Raw genomic sequence first — 19969 nt, forward strand, 5'->3', positions numbered from 1 at the left:
AATGTTAATGGAGCTTTTAAGGGCCACTATGTCCATGAATAGGTTATCACTAGGCCAGTTAATTAACCCCTAAAAGATAAAGACCATGCCATCAACTCTTTGTGAACTACTCAGGGCTGGTACAAAGAGGGTTAATTAATCATGACATTCATTAACTGTTTCAGGTTAAGTGTTATTTTTTAGGCAAAGCATTGACGCTATATTTTTATTTCTATATCTGGAAGGAATTAGACATATTTCCTACTGACATCAATTTTAATCCGCTCACTAAATTATTCAAATTCCAATAATGCCCATTTAAAGATTAATTCAATGATTTTTTCCTATGCTTGAGCGCTACTTAATGTAGCATTGTAACGGAATGTGATTGAATGTCAATTGCAAAGCCAAACAATGGGGAAGGTAAGAGGGAGATAAACACATGACAAAAGTTTTGCTAAATTTTACTTATTGTATCGGGTTTGGGTGTAGACAATCCTAGTTGGCATGTTGTGGGATATATTGCCTTATTAAAACCTATACTGTGTGTAGCTATGTTGATGTCAATTGTTGACCTCGTTCTGGAAGTTTTCTTTGCCTACTCTCCCAAAGTGACCCTGATGCCGGGTTGTAAAAGTAGCTACCTGTCAAATAGCATGTCCCCCTCTTGTATGGGTGAAGGAGGGTGATAAGAGAAGGTGCAGTCTTCATTAGAAGGAGGTGGGGGGCAAGCACAGGGGATGTCATTAAGGGAAGGGAGGTTGCAATGGATACAGGGAAAAAGGAGGGTGCAGACACAATAGATGCTGATAGAAGAGGGCTGTAGGTATGGTGGGTGCTGAGAGAAAAGGGCTGTAAGTACAGTGGGTGCTGAGAGAAGGGGGTTTAAGACATGGTTAGTGTTGAGAGACGGTGGGCTACAGTCGCAATGGCTGCTGGGAGAAAAGGGGGTAAAGGTGCAGTTTGTAGATAGTGAAGGGGAGCCGCAGATGTAGTGGATGCTAAAAGAAGGGGGGCTGCAGGCACAGTAGGTGGTAGGACAAATAAAGGTGGGTCCTGAGAGAAGGTTGTGCAGTTGCTGGTAAGAGAAGGGGGGTACAGTTGTGGTGGGTGCTGAAGGAAAGGGATTGCAGGCATGGTGGTTGCAGAGCTGTTCTTGATAGTTGCCCGCTGTCAGGTCAAAGATCATAGAATTTAATAACAGATGTGTTAGATGAGAATCATTAGGGTGGATTTACTAAATGCAAATAGACTGTGTGCTTAGCAAGTGCATTGCACTCTGCAAGCATAGCTGCACTAATTTTCCCCATAGCTTAGTAAATGTGGGTACTGCTCTTCCATCATCCAATCATGTGCAAGCAAAAATGCTTTTTTTTAATTTTCCTTGCACCTGATTGGGTATTCTTTACAAAGTAAAACCTTACCACATTACATTTACATACACAGTCTATTTGTGTTTAGTAAATCAACCCAGTTGCTTTATGCTACTGACTATGTGTTAGCTCATTGCTCCCTTGTTTTAAAATGTTTTATCCTGTATTCGTAGTCTCTTCCTTGACAGAGGGAAATAAGCCAAATTAGAGCACAATTCATTGTAGCGAGATTCAGCATGTTTTTTGCTGTACTTCTGAACGGAACTGCAGTCTCTGGTTACATGTATTTCTAACAACTGTAGGGGAAGTTTTGCACCCAGTATCCTGGTGCACAAAATAAATGCCAGGATTCAATTTAAGATTTCAATAGGTAGGTTGCAACCTGCGTGAGAATCAATGCAACATTTCTTTGTTTAGCTAGTGTTGCAACTTGCCTATAAGCCCAGCCATCACATTCCGATTGGCCCACCACTATGGAGGACCACCTCAGAGGCCAATAGGAAAGTGTAGAAAGTACGAAAAGGTGGACAGCTTTGCCTGTCAGAATGGCCTGGGCCATAAGAAAAGGGTTTTAGAGAGTCCTGCGTGTATGTGTAAGAGCCCACATCTCATACATGCCTCATTTTTGCAACAGGACCCAAAACATTTTTTTTAATGGGCCTGCATTCTGTTTTTTGTTGCTAGGTACTGGTAGCCTCACTTTTGGCACAAACATTTATCTTGGAGCCACTTGCCTCCACCTTTGTAAAATGAAAATTAGCATTTGTTGCAGTTTTTCATTTGGTAGTTGTAGCTTCATCTGCAGAAACAAAGATGTGTAATCATTTTTGTGACATGGAAAAATTATTTAGTTAAATAGGTTTTGAGGAATTTGGCATATGTGCCCTCACTCATAAAACGTAATAGGGATCATGTACAGTATGGTTCTATAATAAAGTAGAACCAATTGTTTCATGTAGAAGTTTATCACTTGCTTCAAAACACCTTTGTTGTGGAACACTAGCACCACCGCAATAATAACTTTTTACTTGCATTGCAGTCAGAGAATGTCCGATGGGCTCAGTCTGTAGCCTTGTATCGCAAGCAAGAACAAACTCTGTGTGGGGATGTCCTGCTCACAGCTGCCTTCGTCTCTTATGCTGGCTCCTTCTCCAAAAAGTATCGCCATGAGCTTGTGGAGCATTTGTGGATGCCATTTTTAAGATCTCTGAAGGTAAAGTATAATTAACTTAAAATATAAAAAAAAAATTAGTGACAGTATTTATTGTTGAATGTCATTGCCTGTGTATCTTAATTTATTTTACTCTTTTTTATTGCCTTCTTTAGTTTTCAGTTCCAATGACGGAAGGACTTGACCCAATATGTATGCTGGCAGATGATGCAACAATTGCAAAATGGAACAATGAAGGGCTGCCTAGTGATACTATGTCTATTCAAAATGGCATAATACTATCAAACTGTGAGCGGTGGCCTTTGATGATAGACCCCCAGCTACAAGGGATTAAATGGATTAAAAGCAGATACGGGTCCAGGTTAAAAGTCATTCACTTAGGACAGAAGGGGTAAGAGAATGTGATAATAACTTTCAAAGGATACAAATTTTACTTTAGACAATCAGCCCATGTGATATAATTCAGAAATGATTTAAATATAATATATGTGATATTTGTACAATGTGCTTATTATAACTCTTTCTGAAAATAACAAAAATAGCATTTATTAACATGACTGATATTTATTGAAGCTTTGTTAATAATATTTCTCATGTGAGGTAGCCTATGACCTTAACATTTCATATTGAGCCTTGTATTATTCCCATGGACATTTTTTAATCTTCACTTGTAAACACATGCCTGCAGAGTATGATGTTTGAGCTACAAGTATCTATTTCACCTCTGTGTGGGAGTGTTAAATGCAGGTATATATATTAATAGGAAGTTGTTCCCCAGCTCCCCCTTCCCACTTCTGCCAGCCAGTCTACACCTCAGGAATGAGGTGGTGTTTTGGGCAAGTCAATGACATTGTGGTGATCCTTCCTTGTGGTGTCTTCCTTCTCATCCTGGTGGATTATTCCTAAATTGCAATTGGGTGCATGCCTGAAATTTTTCTAGTCAACATTGATGTAAAAAAAATCCAATAGCCTTAGGATTTGCAGTTGCAGCTGAGAATGTAGCATTAAATTGCTCTTAAAACCTAAAGTAATCCTAACCAGCTACTCTAGCTACAGTGCCTTGAAAAAGTATTCATACCCCTTGAAATTTTCCACATTTTGTCTTGTTACAACCAAAAATGTAAATGTATTTTATTGAGATTTTATGTGATAGACCAACACAAAGTGGCATATAATTGTGAAGTGGAAGGAAACTTATAAATGGTTTCAACATTTTTTACAAATAAATATGTGAAAAGTGTGGCATGAATTTGTATTCATCCCCCTTTACTCTGATACCCCTAACTAAAATCTAGTGGAACCAATTGCCTTCAAAAGTCACCGAATTAGTAATTAGACTCCACCTGTGTGTAATTTAATCTCAGTATAAATACAGCTGTTCTGTGAAGCCCTCAGAGGTTTGTTAGAGAACCTTAGTGAACAAACAGCATCATGAAGGCCAAGGAACACACCTGACAGGTCAGGGATAAAGTTGTGGAGAAGTTTAAAGCAGGGTTAGGTTATAAAAAAAATCTCAAGCTTTGAACATCTCACGGAGCACTGTTCAATCCATCATCTGAAAATAGAGTATGGCACGACTGGCACAACTGGTATATAGTATAGCACGACTGGCACGACTGCAAACCTACCAAGACATGGCCGTCCACCTAAACTGGCAGGCCGGGCAAGAGGAGCATTAATCAGAGAAGCAGCTAAGAGGCCCATGTTAACTCTGGAGGAGCTGCAGAGCTCCATAGCTCAGGTGGGAGAATCTGTCAACAGGACAACTATTAGTAGTGCACTCCACTAGAAGAAGAAGAAAGCCATTGTTGAAAGAAAGCCATAAAAATTCCCATCTGCGAGAAGCCATGTGGGGGACAGAGCAAACATGTGGAAGAAGGTGCTCTGGTCAGATGAGACCACAATTGAACTTTTTGGCCTAAAAGCATAACGCTATGTGTGGTGGAAAATGAACACAGCACATCACCCTGAACACACCATCCCCTCCGTGAAACATGGTGGTGGCAGCATCATGTTGTGGGGATGCTTTTCTTCAGCAGGGACAGGGAAGCTGGTCAGAGTCAATGGGAGGATGGATGGAGCCAAATACAGGGCAATCTTAGAAGAAAACCTGTTAAAGTCTGCCAAATACTTGAGACTGAGGTTCACCTTCCAGCAGGACAACGACCCTAAACATACAGCCAGAGCTACAATAGAATGGTTTAGATCAAAGCATATTCATGTATTAGAATTGCCCAAAGCCCAGACCTAAATCCAATTGAAAATCTGTGGCAAGACTTGAAAATCGCTGTTCACAGACACTCTCAATTCATTCTGACAGAGCTTGAGCTATTTTGCAGAAAATAATGGTCAAAAATTTAAATCTCTAGATGTGCAAAGCTGGTAGAGACATACCCAAAAAGACTTGCAGCTGTAATAGCAGCTGACAAATGCATGCCTCCCTTTTGACATATTTATTTGTAAAAAAAAAATTGAAAACCATTTATCATTTTCCTTTTACTTCACAATGATGTGCCACTTTGTGTTGGTCTTTCACATAAAATCCCAACAAAATACAATTACGTTTTTGATTGTAACATGACAAAATGTGGAACATTACAAGGGGTATGAATACTTTTTTAAGGCACTGTAATGTGCTATAATCTAATCTAATAGTAAAAGGGATATCATTCTTACCTAATATCAGTTAAAGGCTCTGCCTGAACACAGCCTTTGACAAATAGCATGTTTTGCCACTAATATTATTATACAGAATTTATATAGCGTCAACAGTTTATGCAGCACTTTAGAACATAAGGGCAGACAGTACAATTACAATACAATTTAATGCAATATGAATCAGAGGGCCCTCTAATCTAAGAGGGAGGGTCAAGAGATACAAAAGGTAATAACTGTGGGGGATAAGCTGATGGAGAAAACTAAAAGTACAGTTGTAGGTGGGGTCAGGGTAGGCCTCTCTGTGGAGAAGGGTTTTCAGGGAAATTCTAAAAGTGGTCAGACTAGGAGATAGTCAGACAGATTGGGGTAGGGAGTTCCAGAGGATGGGAAGGTTCAGGAGAAGTCCTGGAGGCAAGCATGGAATGAGGTGACAAGGGAGCTAGAGAGCAGGTGGTCTTGGGAGGAACGAAGAGAACAAATTGGTTGGTATTTTAAAACTAGGTTTATGTAGCCAGGGGCCGAGTTGTGGATTTCTTTGTAAGTCATTGTTAGTATTTAGAGTTAAATTATTTTGTGAGCGGAAGCCAGTGGAGGGAAGGGCAGAGAGGGGTAGCAGGCACTTAGCGGTTGGTAAGGTGAATGACTCTGGCAGCAGCATTCATGATGGACTAAAGGGGGGATAGCCTATGTAAAGATAAGTCAGAGAGATCCAGGAGTAGGAGTACAGAGTAGTGTTCATTGGTTTTGGCGGTTAGTAGATCGTTTGTGAGTTTTAGGAGAGCAGTTTCTGTGGAGTGTTGAGGGCGAAATCCAGACTGAATGGGATCAAGAAGGTTGTTCTCAGTGAGATGGTTGCTCAGTCGGTTGTAGACCAGATGTTCAAGATGTTACTGCTACTTCTCCTCCCCCCAGCACATATGCAGCTGAGAAAAGAGAAACGTGATGCCTTATACAAAAAGGTAAAAAAGAGATTAATAATGTTTTTTTTTTTTTTTTTTTTTTTTTTTACATCTATACAAACATGTTTTGCCTTTCATTTCTATTTTAAACTAAATGGGCATCAGAAACCATGAATCAGACTGAGACAGAAGTACAGTTAAATCACACTTGTTTAATAATAAAAGTAAATAGAACAAACGTAGTCAAATCATATCCAAAGTTTGGTAACTGGAACGGATAGTCAGACAAGTCAGAAAGTCAGGAAGCCAGGAATCAGCGTAGTGGAACAGCAAGCAGGATCTGGAGCCAGAAGGAACGTCAGCCAAGCAAGTCTGTAACAGGCACACAGGAGAGAACCTCTATGATGTTGACCAGGCGAAGGCAGAGATCATCTGGGCTGGATGGCTTAAGTAAGCAGGACAGATGAGCAGGATATCATCAACAGGGGAGTCACTCAGGAGAGATAGGAGATGGCAATTAACCGACAGCTGAGCAGCCAGCTCAGAGAAGGAAGGGCTGAGCCCAGGCCTGACAGTACCCCCTCCTCAATGACCCCTCCCCCTCAGAGGACCACCAGTCTTGAGGGGAAAATGTCTAGGGAAATTACAGAGGAGAGGGGCATATACGTCCGAGAATGAGACCTAAGAGCATTGCTCTGGACCGTACCCTTTCCAATGCACCAGGTACTGTATGCGCTCACAGAACCTATGGGAGTCAACAATGGACTGTACTTCATACTCCTCATGGTTCTCAACCTGTACAGGGTGAGGACATGGCACAGAGGTGGTAAAGCGGTTGCAGACCAAAGGTTTTAATAAGGAGACATGGAATACATTTGAGATACGCATATTAGAAGGAAGGTCTAAAGTGTAAGCCACTGGGTTAATTCTGCGGAGAATACGGAAAGGCCCAATAAACCAAGGTGCCAACTTCAGAGAGGGAACACGGAGTCGGATGTTGCGAGATGACAGCCAGACCCTCTCCCCAACCTGGTAGGAAGGGGTAGGCAGGCGTCTGCGTTCAGCATGGAGTCTGTACCTATCATTCGCATGTCGCAAAGCTTCCTGGACTTGCTTGAGTCCAAGTTGAAGTTGAAGACCACGGAGATGTTCCTCTAACACAGGAATGCTCTGCGGAACAAATGAGTCAGGCAATATGCAAGGTTGGAAACCATAGTTCGCCATAAACTGGGACAATTGGGAAGAAGAATTCAAGGCACTATTGTGAGCAAACTCCGCCCAAGGTAAGAGGTCTGACCAGTTGTTATGATGGTCAGAAATATAGCAAAATACGATCAGGAGGAATCACAGGAACCGGAACCGACTCAATCTTGGAAGTGGAGGAAAATTGTCACGACAAAGTGCCAGCCCTTACATTCTTAGTACCGGATAAGAATGAGACAATGTAATTGAAACTTGACAAGAAAAGGGCCCATCCCGCCCTTCTGGGAGAGAGGCATTTAGCCTCAGACAAGTATGTGAGATTCTTATGGTCATTAACAATGAGATCCAGCACAGTGGTACCTTCAAGGAGATGTCTCCATTCCTTAAGGGCTAAAATGATCGCTAACAACTCTCTGTCCCCAATCTCGTAATTGCACTCTGCAGGTGACAATTTCTTGGAAAAAGTAGTCACATGGATACATAGCACTCTCAGAGGTAGAACGTTGAGACAGAAGGGCGCCAACTCCAGTCTCCGAAGCATCAACCTCAAGGATAAAGGATAAATTAGGATCAGGAAGTGCCAACACAGGAGCAGAAACAAAGGCAGCCTTGAGACTCTCAAAGGCCTTAATGGAGTCTGGAGACCAACTGTGGGTTACCGTCCTTTCTGGTCATATCAGTCAGGGGTTTGACCAGGGACGAGAAGTTACGAATAAACTTCTGATATTAATTGGCAAAGGCAAGAAAACGTTTGCAGAGGACGTATACCTACAGGTCAGGGCCACTGTAGGACTGCTGAAAGTTTCTCTGGGCCCATCGAAAAACCAGCAGTGTAATTGACATAACTCAGGAATTTAACCTGTTCAAGATGGAACTCTCACTTCTCCAACTTACAATAGAGATTGTTTTCGATCAGCTTCCGAAGCACACGACAGACATCTGTGTGGTGGCTCTCTAGGGACTTGGAAAATATGAGGATATCATCGAGATAAACCACACACAAAGCTGCAAAAAATCTCGGAAGATATCGTTGATAAATTCCTGGAAAACTGCTGGAGCATTGCAAAGGCCAAATGGCATTATGACGTACTCATAATGACCTGTTCTGGTATTAAACGCAGTTTTCTATTTGTCGCCCTCATTAATCCTCACGAGATTGTATGCCCCTCTTAAATCAAGCTTCATGAAAACCGTTGCTCCCTTGAGGCGGTCAAATAATTTCGTAATCAATGGAGTTGGGTAATCATTCTTAATCGTGAGACGATTGAGACCCCTATAATCAATACAAGGTCTCAGTTCACTACTCTTCTTCTTCATAAAGAAGAAACCAGCACCGGCAGGAGACGAGAATTTGCAGATGAAACCTCGAGAAAGTGCGTTTGCAACATACTCATCCATGGCCCTATCCCCCGAGAATGACAAAGGGTAAACCCGGCAACGAGGGGGTATGGCACCAGGTTGAAGGTCAATTGCGCAATCATACCAACGGTGTGGAGGCAAACTACCGGCTTGACCTTTGTCAAAGACATCGATAAAATCTTGGTACTCCTCCGGTAGGGAGGAGAGTGAAGAAGTGCACAGGACCTGGAGTACAGTTAAATCACACTTGTTTAATAATAAAAGTAAATAGAACAAACGTAATCAAAGCATAGCCAAAGTTTAGAGAACATAAGGCAATGGTGGGCTCAAGACTTTATAGGCACAATAATGGTTAGATGTGTAATTAAAATTCTGATTTATTTAGAAGATTTTTTTTAAAAATAGGAGATAAAACAAAGAAACATACATAGTTCAAATCCTAGTTACATAGTTTTACAGATTATGCACTCCATACATAGCTAAATGGTTTGGGTAATAGAGATTGAATAAACTTTAGAATCAAAAAAAGTGAAAACTTTTTGATCAATATAGTTACAGTACGTTGCGTTGAACCAAAAGCTATGCAGTGGTGACAATCAGATTCTGTCTAGGCTCGACATGTTACGCGCCACATGCGCTTCTTCAGGAACACAGAATTGAATACTGTAATGAACAATACATTTATGATAAATACATCATGGTAAAATATAGTTAAGTGAAAGAATATATATATAGAGACAATATAATAGAATAGTGAGAAGAGGCTGTTCCTAAAATTCCAAGGGGGTGTGTCCGTCCTACACTGTCCCGGCGGATTTTAAAAAAATCTTCTAAATAAATCAGAATTTTAATTACACATCTAAGCATTATTGTGCCTATAAAGTCTTGAGCCCACCATTGCCTTATGTTCTCTAAACTATTAAAATAAGACGTGGCACCAGTAACCTAATTCGTATCCGCACGACCACTATGCGCTGATACGCTTTTAAATTTTTCTAAAGCATAGCCAAAGTTCGGTAACCAAAACGGATAGTCAGACAAGCCAAAAAATCAGGAAGCAAGGAATCAGCATAGTGGTACAGCAAGCAGGATCGCGAGCCAGAAGGAACGTCAGCCAAGCAAGTCTTTAACAGGCACGCAGGAGAGAATCTCTGTGATGTTGACCAGATGAAGGCAGAGATCATCTGGGCTGGACAGCTTAAGTAAGCAGGACTGACAAGCAGGATATCATCAACAGGTGAGTCACTGTGGAGAGATAGGAGCTGGCAATTAACCGACAGCTGAGCGGCCAGCTCAGAGAAGGAGAGGATAAACCCAGCCCTGACAATGGGTTGTTTTACAAGGTGATCGTTTCCATCACTGGTACATGGTGGTAGTATGGGGGTGAGTAGTGCATGTTTTAGAGAGTTAGGGAAGATGTCAGAAGGAGGAAGAGATTGAAAATGTGAGTTAGAGAGTGTAGGATAGAGCCACATGGTGCGCGGGAAAAGCAGTGTTAAGTGGGGGAGGTATCTGCACAGAGGAGATCGACCTCACAAATAGTATAAATCTTATTTTTTAAGTGAATGGAGATCTCCTGGGCAGTGGGTGAGTAGTGGGTGCAGGCAGTGGAGTACGAAGTAGAGAGTTAAGGGTAGAGAAGAGTTGATGGGGGCTGGATGAGAATGTGTTAATGAGAGTGATAAAATAGGTCTGCTTGACACTGAGGTTGTAGGAATTGTATTTTTGGAGGGCAGATCTAGATTGTTATATGTTGAAGTCTTTCTGAGACTTAGTCTACATTTTTGAGACTTCTGGTGTCCTCTGTTTGCCAAGGTGGTAGGGGTTGGGCCTGATTCTGTGCATAGTGAGGGGGGGCAAGCTTGTCTAGGGAGGATGACAGTGAACTGTTGTAGACAGTAGTGGCTAGGTTGGGGCAGGAGAGTGATGAGATTTTGTCATAGAGGTGGTCAGTAGCGGAGTAGAGAAGGGCTGAGGTGGCAAAGATTCCTAAGGTGTAACTGCTAGGCAGCTGGAGGGAGAGGGGGTGGAAGACAGGGAGAGAGTGTAACTATAAGGTGGTGATCAGAGAGAGGGAAAGGACTGTTGGAAAGGTTGAACCAAGTGCATAGGTAGGAGAATACAAGGTCAGGGGTGTTGCCATCAGAGTGAGTAGAGGCCTGTATCCATTGCTTCAGGTCAAAAGAGGAGGTTAGACTAAGAAGTTTAGAAGTAGCAGGAGTATTAGCATTAACAAGGATGTTGAAGTCACTGAGAATGATTGTGGGAATTTCAGGAGAGAGAAAGTAGGCTATCCAGGCAGAGAAGTCTTCATGGAAGGTTGATACCTGTCCAGGGGGCTGGTAGATTCCAACAATTCTTAGAGAAACGGGAGAAAAGAGACACATACATTGTGCCTCAAAGGAGGAGAGTGGCAAAGAGGGAGGTGGGTGAAGTACCTGTTCTACCTGTGGGTGAAGTTCTGTGTAGGTCCAGGAGGACACCCACTCCACCTCCCTTCCATCCTCTGGGGGAATGAGTCCATAGGAGGACACCATGGGAAAGGAAAGCAGGAGAAGCAATGTTGGATTCATGATGCCAGGTTTCAGTAAGGGCAAGTAGGTTAAACGGATTTGGTCATAAAGAGGTTGTGGGGGGAGGTGAGTTTGTTACAGACAAAGTGGGCATCACAGGAAAAGGGGAGGCTGAGTTTGGGAAGAGGAGGAGTAGAAAGTAAATTGTGTGGATTGCAGCTGCTGCCAGAGGGCGTGGGGTGATGGGAGAGTTGGGTATAGTTAAATGATGGAGGCCCAAGGTTTGGGGATATATCACCAGAACTTAAGAGAAACAGAAGGGTGAGGGAGGTAATATGGGAGTATGGTTTATATGAAAGGACATGCCTCAGCGTCCTGGAGTTTATATTAACATTTGTTGCAGCTGAACAGATCTTTGACTGTTACAGTATATGACAGCATTGATGTGTATTTACAATGAGTAGAGATAGAAAATGGGGTGGTTGGCGCTACCCTATTCGACAATATAAGTGCACAAGAAATAGTGAATAAGTATCTTGTATCCAGTAGACCAAAACATGCTTATTCTATAAACGATAGGTAGTATATATATGTGCCTCTCTTGTGAAGACTAGGTGTATGTATATGTACCCTCCAGTGATGGATACAACCGTGCATACACACACATGTAATAAACCAAATTCCAATACATAAAAAGCAGTTCTAAACAAAGAGGAGAGTGTCAGAGAGGAGCTGTTTGAGTAGGAGAGAGAGACACAGCAGCACACTGTGTGAAAATGTCCATTGCTGGATGGTGTACCTGCTGGTCCTACATATATTACATTTCCTATATGTGAAGAAATCTTTCAGATTGGCGACTGATAGAAGAATCAAAGAAGAAGATTTTTTGAGATAAGACATAAAAGATTGGGGATTAGGACCGAACTGGGGAGCGATTTTTAGGGCATATGCTGACCAAGTGCCTTACCCTCGAGCGTGTAGAGACAGCCTCGGAAACCTGACAGTGTGCAGCCAGCTGCAGGAGCCGAATACGTCATCAGATGGGACACCGAGAGAGCTGAAGAGGAGTCTCATCCACAGTCACCCACATATGCCTATTACCCCTGTAGGGGTTACTACTTCTGGTGAGTGGGGACCTGACAGGGGGAGCACTATCAGTCACCTGATTTGCCGAGCACTGAAGTCACCTCAAGCAAAATTTTTATTTTTTTTGGCTGTTTAGAATATATTTTTTTCTTTTTGGGACTTGCACTTTGTTTTCCAATCGCTTTTTTATAAATTTTGGTTTACTGCTGGACAGTTGGTTAACCACATTCACGTACACATGCTACTCTTCAGGTCAAGCATGTATAGTTTTATATGCTTATATTCCCTGACCCGATGGACATTTTTATGCACATATAGGTTTACCTTAATTAATTTTCTGTGCATATCATCTGTGTTGATTATTCATATTATTTGTTTAGAGCTGCTTTTTATGTATTGGAATTTGGTTTATTACATGTGTGTGTATGCACGGTTGTATCCATCACTGGAGGGTACATATACATACACCTAGTCTTCACAAGAGAGGCACATATATATATACTACCTACTGTTTATAGAATAAGCATGTTTTGGTCTACTGGATACAAGATACTTATTCACTATTTCTTGTGCACTTATATTGTTGAATAGGGTAGCGCCAACCACCCCATTTTCTATCTCTACTCATTGTAAGTTCCGGTTGGAACCCAATAGGGGGGTCTGCAACCCGTTATCATCCGTAGCGCAGAGCATATCACATATTTATTGATGTGTATTTGTTGGCAAAGTAGGAGTGTGTTGTTTTAAATAGAGAATGCACTTCATAATATAGTGAAAAGAACAGTGGTGTGTAGTAATTTATTGCAATCTATTCCTCTATAATTTATGATTGGAGTTTCAAGGATGCATGGCAACCAATGCTCTAGGTATAAGAAAACATCAAACAATTTATTTCATTATTTTTCACTTATTCCTCTTACAGGTATGTTGATGTCATTGAACAAGCAGTTGTGGCAGGAGACCCTGTTTTGATTGAAAATTTGGAAGAAACCATTGACCCAGTACTTGATCCCCTGCTTGGTAGACACATGCTTAAAAGAGGAAGGTAGTGATTTATCTGTTTGAGTCTATAGCCAGCCACAAGAATTTCCAGGGCAGTTAGAAAGGCTGGCACAAGCCAATAGCCCGGTTTGTTTTTCATCAATTGGTTTGTAAAAATGCATGCTGAGATCATCTGAGATTTTTCTCTGAGATTATTTAGCACAGGGGTATCTGGCATGGTCCGAAAGACATGAGGTAAGCAGATGAGACAAGCATTATAGTTAAGCAATCCTTGGTCTACAATGTCATCTGACAACGTTCTTACATGTCTAGCCACCTTAATCTCAATATTTCATTGTGGCAAGCAAAAAGGATATATGAAGAGGGTGAGTCAATTTATATAACAAATGGCAAAAACTAGAAAGAAAAAGAGCTTTGGGTACTTCTCCAAAATTCCATCAAAATATATAAAGAAAAAGGCAAAAAAAACCAAAGTAACTGATGAAAAAATATAACTTTATTAACCGATTGTCATTATTATTATTATTATTATTATTATTATTATTATACAGGATTTATATAGCGCCGACAGTTTACGCAGCGCTTTACAACATTAGGGCAGACAGTACAAGTACAATACAATTCAATACAGGAGGAATCAGAGGGCCCTGCTCGTTAGAGCTTACAATCTAGGAGGGAGGGTCAAGTGATACAAAAGGGTAATAGCTGTGGGGGATGAGCTAATGGAGAAAATAGTGCAGTTGTTAGATGGAGGCAGGATAGGCTTCTCTGAAGAGGAAAGTTTTCAGGGATTGCCTAAAAGTGGATAAAGTTGGAGACAGTCTGACAGATTGGGGTAGGGAATTCCAGAGGATGGGCGAGGCTCGGGAGAAGTCCTGGAGGCGGATATGGGAGGAGGTGATGAGGGAGCTAGAGAGCAGGAGGTCTTGGGAGGAACGGAGATGGCGATTAGGTTGGTATTTTGAGACTAGGTTAGTGATGTAGCTGGGGGCAGAGTTGTGGATGGCTTTGTAACTTATTGTTAGTATTTTGAATTTAATTCGTTGGGCGAGTGGTAGCCAATGGAGGGATTGGCAGAGAGGGGTAGCAGACACTGAGCGGTTTGTAAGGTGGATAAGTCTGGCAGCAGCATTCATGATGGACTGAAGGGGGGATAGTCTGTTTAAAGGTAAGCCAATGAGGAGTGAGTTGCAGTAGTCGAGGTGAGAGATAACCAGGGAGTGAATCAGGAGCTTTGTGGTTTCATTGGTTAGAAAGGGACGTAGTTTAGAGATGTTGCGGAGGTTGAGGCGGCAAGCTTTGGAAAGTGATTGGATGTGGGGCTGAAAGGAGAGTTCAGAATCCAGGATAACACCTAGTACCCTGACATGTGGGGACGGGTGGATGGTTGTGCCATTGCTCTTGACAGAGAAGTCGGGGGAAGAGGAACGTGGGGGAGGAAATATTATAAGCTCGGTTTTGGACAAGTTGAGTTTGAGGAAGTGGTGTGACATCCATACAGATATGTCGGTTAGTAAGTTAGTGATGCATGAGGAGACTGATGGAGTGAGTTGAGGGGTGGAGAGATAGATTTGTGTGTCATCAGCATAGAAATGATATTGAAAGCTGTGAGAGGCTATCAGCTGACCCAGGGAAGAGGTGTAGATTGAAAATAAAAGAGGTCCAAGAACAGAACCTTGGGGGACCCCGACAGAGAAGGGAAGAGGAGTGGAGGAAGTAGAATTGTAAGTGACACTGAAGGTGCGTTGGGATAGGTAGGATGAGAGCCACTGAAGAGCACAGTCACGGAGACCGAGGGAGTAAAGTTTTTTGAGGAGGAGGGGGTGGTCAACCGTGTCAAAGGCAGCTGAAAGATCCAGAAGTAGGAGTACAGAATAGTGTCCATTGGTTTTTGCAGTTAGTAGGTCATTTGTGAGTTTTAAAAGAGCAGTTTCTGTGGAGTGTTGAGGGCGAAATCCAGATTGAAGGGGATCAAGAAGGTTGTTTTTAATGAGGTGGTCACTCAGTTGGTTGTAAACCAGGCATTCAAGGAGTTTAGAGGAAAAGGGGAGCAAGGAGATTGGGCGTAGGTTGTTAAGATTGGTAGGGTCCAAGGACGGCTTTTTGAGTATGGGGGTGACCAGTGCATGTTTTAGAGCTTCGGGGAAGATGCCAGAGGTGAGGGAGAGATTGAAGATGTGGGTTAGAGAGTGTAGGATGGGGTCAGAGGGTGACTGTAGCATTTGAGAGGGAATAGGGTCCAGGGGACAGGTGGTTAGGTGGGCGATAGAAAGGAGTTTAGCAACTTCATCTGTAGTAGTAGATTTGAATAGGGGGAGTGTCAGTTGTATCTGTTGACATGGGGTCTTAGCTGGGGGAGATACCTGTAGAATAGAGATTTCATCACGGATTGTATCAATCTTGTTTTTGAAGTGATTAGCGATTTCCTGGGCAGTGAGTAAGTCAGTGGGTGGAGGCGGTGGAGGACAAAGTAGAGAGTTCAAGGTAGAGAAGAGTTTACGGGGATTGGATGAGAAAGTGTTAATAAGAGTTGTAAAATAGATTTGCTTGGCAATGTGGAGGAAAGAATAGTATATTTGGAGGGCAGATTTGTATTGGTTGAAGTCTTTGAGAGACTTAGTCTTGTGCCACAGACGCTCAAGAGCGCGACTACGTTTTTTGAGAATTTTAGTGTCATCTGTTTGCCAGGGTTGTAGGGGTCGAGGCCTGATTCTGCGTGTAGTGAGGGGAGCGAGCTTATCCAGGCTGGAGGACAGAGATTTATTGTAGATGGACATGGCTTGGTTGGGGCAGGACATGGGAGAGATTTTGTCATAGAGGTGGTCAGTAGCAGAATAGAGGAGACAGGAGTTGAAGTTGCGAAAGTTTCTACGGGTGATGGTTAGGCGATTGGAGGGAAAGGTGGTGGAAGACAGGGGGAGAGAGAAACTAATAAGGTGGTGGTCCGAGAGAGGAAAAGGATTGTTTGAGAAGTTGCATGGAGTGCATAGGTAGGAGAATACAAGGTCAAGGGTGTTGCCATCAGAGTGAGTAGAAGCCTGTACCCATTGCTTCAGGTCAAATGAAGAGGTTAGACTAAGAAGTTTAGAAGTAGCGGGAGTGTTTGTATTAGCAGGGATGTTGAAATCACCGAGAAGGATTGTGGGAATATCCGAAGAGAGAAAGTAGGGTAGCCAGGCAGAAAACTCATCAAGGAAAGTCGATAATGGTCCAGGGGTCCGGTAGATCAAAGCAATTCTTAGGGAAGTAGGAGAGAATAGACGTATACAGTGGACTTCGAATGATGAGAGGGAAAAAGAGGGAGGAGGGTGAATAACCTGGAAGGTGCTCTGGGGGGATAGGAGGAATCCCACTCCACCTCCCTTGCGTCCATTAGGCCTAGGGGAGTGAGTCCAGTGAAGGCCACCCTGGGAGAGGGAAGCAGGAGAAGGGGTGTCATATTCGTGGAGCCAGGTTTCGGTGAGAGCAAGTAGATTAAAGGAATTAGTGACAAAGAGGTCATGAACAGCAGTGAGTTTGTTGCAGACAGAGCGGGCGTTCCAGAGGGCACAGGAGAGAGGGAGGCTGGCGTTGGGAAGAAGAGGAATGGAGACTAAATTGTGTAGATTGCGACTACTGCCAGAGGGTGTAGGGTGATGGTGATGGATGTGTTGGGCACAGTTAAATAAGGGAGGCCCAGGGTTTGGGGAAATATCTCCAGCGATTAGGAGAAGCAGAAGAGTGAGGGAGGTAATATGAGAATATGATTTGTATGAGGGGACATGCTTTAGTATCCTGGGGGGTATGTTAGCAAGTGGGCTTAGAGTTAGAAAGAGGTGATGACTATTTTATATATTATCTATATACAGCATTTTGATGACATTTTGGAGAAGTACCCAAAACATTTTCTTTCTAGTGTTTGTTTTTTGTGACATTTGGAGTTGTTCGTTTCTCCACCTTTTTATTTTTTTCTCTTCATGGGTTGCCTCCCCAGAAACTAATTTTATTTAATCTCTTGAAGAAATCTTATTTGGTTAATATGTTGCACTTTTGACCTTGAGGAGAGCCACAATCCCAATATGCTCAAACTTGAAGCTGTCTGGTCACATTCAGTGGTGTCATATGAGAATTTGTTTTACTTTTGTTTTTGAATTTTTTTAAATTTTATAATACAAATAACAGTTCTAAACATAGAGGTAGCTTCTAACTCAGGGTTGGCTGATATATTTAACAATACCTACATGTTCATATGTCACCCACATACAGTAACTAGTATTCATCAAAGCTGTCTCAAGAAAAGCATAATCTAATATACAGTATCTTCCCAACATAAATATCCCTTTTTTTCTCTAATCTATAATAGTATAAAGCTATTTCAACAGTCTTAGTGGGATGGATGAAATAAAAGTAAGAGAGAGGGAGGTCAATGCTTCCCTGCCTTAAAACGTATTTATCTTCATAGAGGGTGTCCCTGCAAGTATATTAAAATATGAAACTGCTGGCTACAACAAGCCAGGACTTGCGTCTAATCATTTTCATCTACCCCAAATCAAACTCACTGAGATTGGTGCTGCGCCTACCCGTCTTGTTCTTCCTAAACGAATCGACTCTCCTGATGATGCCTTTTTCTATACTTAGAAGAAGCTGTAATTATCACTACATTTATTTATGTAATATGTGCTATAATGTAACAATGCCTCCTTATCAAAGGCCTATTCACCTGCATATGTCTTCATGTATTGCTGCTCTGACCTCTGTATGTGCATACCTGCAGCTGCGGGTAAATGTTTATCTACCCCACTTTTGTAATAATCAAGTCACAGTTTTTATTCTATACCGGTGTTTTCTTTTTTATGCTGTACATTCTGTGCTGTTAATTCTTTCTTTAAAGAACCATTTTCTTAATGGAAAAGTAAGAGAGGGTGAGATGATTATCTTTCTTGGGAAAATACTGCTCCAGGTTCCCACCAGGTGCTGTCCACAAAACCACAAGATCAGAGTTCTGATTGACTGATCATTACAATTAGTTAAGATCAGTATCAGACTGGGGAAAAGTTAGAATGTTTAACAATGTTTTTTGTTATCAGTGTTTTCCTTTTTCAGTGACTCCCCATGTTTTGTTTGGGCAAAATAGAGACAGACAGAAAGTAGAGCAAAATTACTAGTGCAAGCAAAATTTTAACATTTCCCATTGGTGGCAGTAGATAATTTAGGAGCCTGTGTAGTCATAAAGAACAAGACTGGATGATAATTTCTTTGTCCAATCTTAAAATACAACATTTATCAGGAAGGAGCTAATGGGCAAAAAAATATGAACTTTGCATTCTGTATTCTCCAATCCTCCCCCATTTTACTCTAAGGTTTTTGCTGTTGTCTGTGTATCTCATGGCAAGATTTGCATTGGCCTTCGGTGATAAAGAAAAGTGTCTGTGGAACAAGAGTAATGAAAAATCCCCTTAAAGAGTATGAAATGAAAAAAAAATCTGACAGAGGTTCTAAATGTTCCCCATATTTAAATCTTGAAAAAATAAGTTTAAAGCTTTAAAAAGATTCCAGTGTATCTTATGAGTAATAAGTGTCTTGTCAATCTCCTCACCTTTAACCATCGGTATTAGCAAGTGTCTTCATTTCTGTAAATGTCTATTTTTACCATAATTACAGCGTCTGAGATTTCATCCAATCATAATATATACATGGTGTTTTTATTGCAAACAACTAGCATTTCATCTCTGATTAGGGTCACTTCATTATTCCCAATGTCTAATTAAGCTGATCAATTACAGTAATTTATTTTGAAAGCACAGTAGAGATAGCCCAGCTAGTCATCATTCCAATTACCTGCTAATACAGGATGTGTGTGTGTGTGACAGGAGCTGGATTAGCCTCATGTTTTTTTTAAACCTTGCAAAATGTTTGGCTTCCTTACACAAATGCCCTGTCAGCCACCCCCAGTTCATAACTGTAGCAGAGCCCTTAGCATGCTGAGTATTGATCGAGCGGAACGCGCTTGCACAGTTCAACACAACTTTGAAAGGTATGTTTAATTTCTCACTCTCTTGGGGGTATTTGATTCAAGGAGTGATTTTGTGGCGTGTTGTGACTCAGAAAATGACTACTACTTAGAGCAACATTGGTTGTGACTCTGAATTTCAATGCCTGTTGACTTCAAAACAAATACTTTGCAGATAGAGGTGACAAAAAAACTTGAAGAATCAACAGAGGACACAAATCCTTTATCAGAGTGTCAGGCAGTAGGTTTAAAAGGAATTTGTCTCCAGGAACAGAGAAATGGTTCGGCAGTTAAATAAAATATCATTACTGCCAAGTTTGTCAGTATTCAGGTTCAGTTTAATGGTAAATTCAGTGAAATCATTACCATTTTGAATAATTGTCATCAAATTCCAGGGCTGCCAACTCCATGCAGTTTTCTACAAAGCGTTAGATATATACATAGAGGGATCCAAAACCTCTTATTTTGCAATGATGGCAGCCCTGGTTACATATAGGGCTAGATGGTAATGTTGCACAACATTTTGACCCATGTAGCAATTTACCTTGACTTCTGATCAAACACAAATCACAGCAGAAATATAATATGTGAAAGTAATTTCTGCATTGCTTCAAAATATTCTACAACATTATCATCTAGGATTATAATGGACTAGGACTATTTTATTAAAGGGATCAAACAGTTATTTGTTGCAGGCAAACCAGAAAAAAGGCGGCCACCCTCAGACTGATTGGCAG

General features: G+C 41.6%; 1 protein-coding gene across 1 annotated transcript in view; it reads left to right on the forward strand.

Annotated features, from left to right (window-relative positions):
• The window catches only part of LOC141148076 (dynein axonemal heavy chain 11-like), a 1034097-nt gene that overhangs the window by 783508 nt on the left and 230620 nt on the right, over positions 1-19969 (forward strand). The window contains exons 68-70 of the mRNA XM_073635228.1: positions 2392-2565; positions 2679-2914; positions 13164-13286. Coding sequence (XP_073491329.1) covers positions 2392-2565; positions 2679-2914; positions 13164-13286 — 533 coding nt within the window. The remainder of the gene's footprint in view (positions 1-2391; positions 2566-2678; positions 2915-13163; positions 13287-19969) is intronic.

Source organism: Aquarana catesbeiana, linkage group LG06 (assembly GCF_042186555.1).
Source record: "Aquarana catesbeiana isolate 2022-GZ linkage group LG06, ASM4218655v1, whole genome shotgun sequence".
Taxonomy (NCBI): Eukaryota; Metazoa; Chordata; class Amphibia; order Anura; family Ranidae; genus Aquarana; species Aquarana catesbeiana.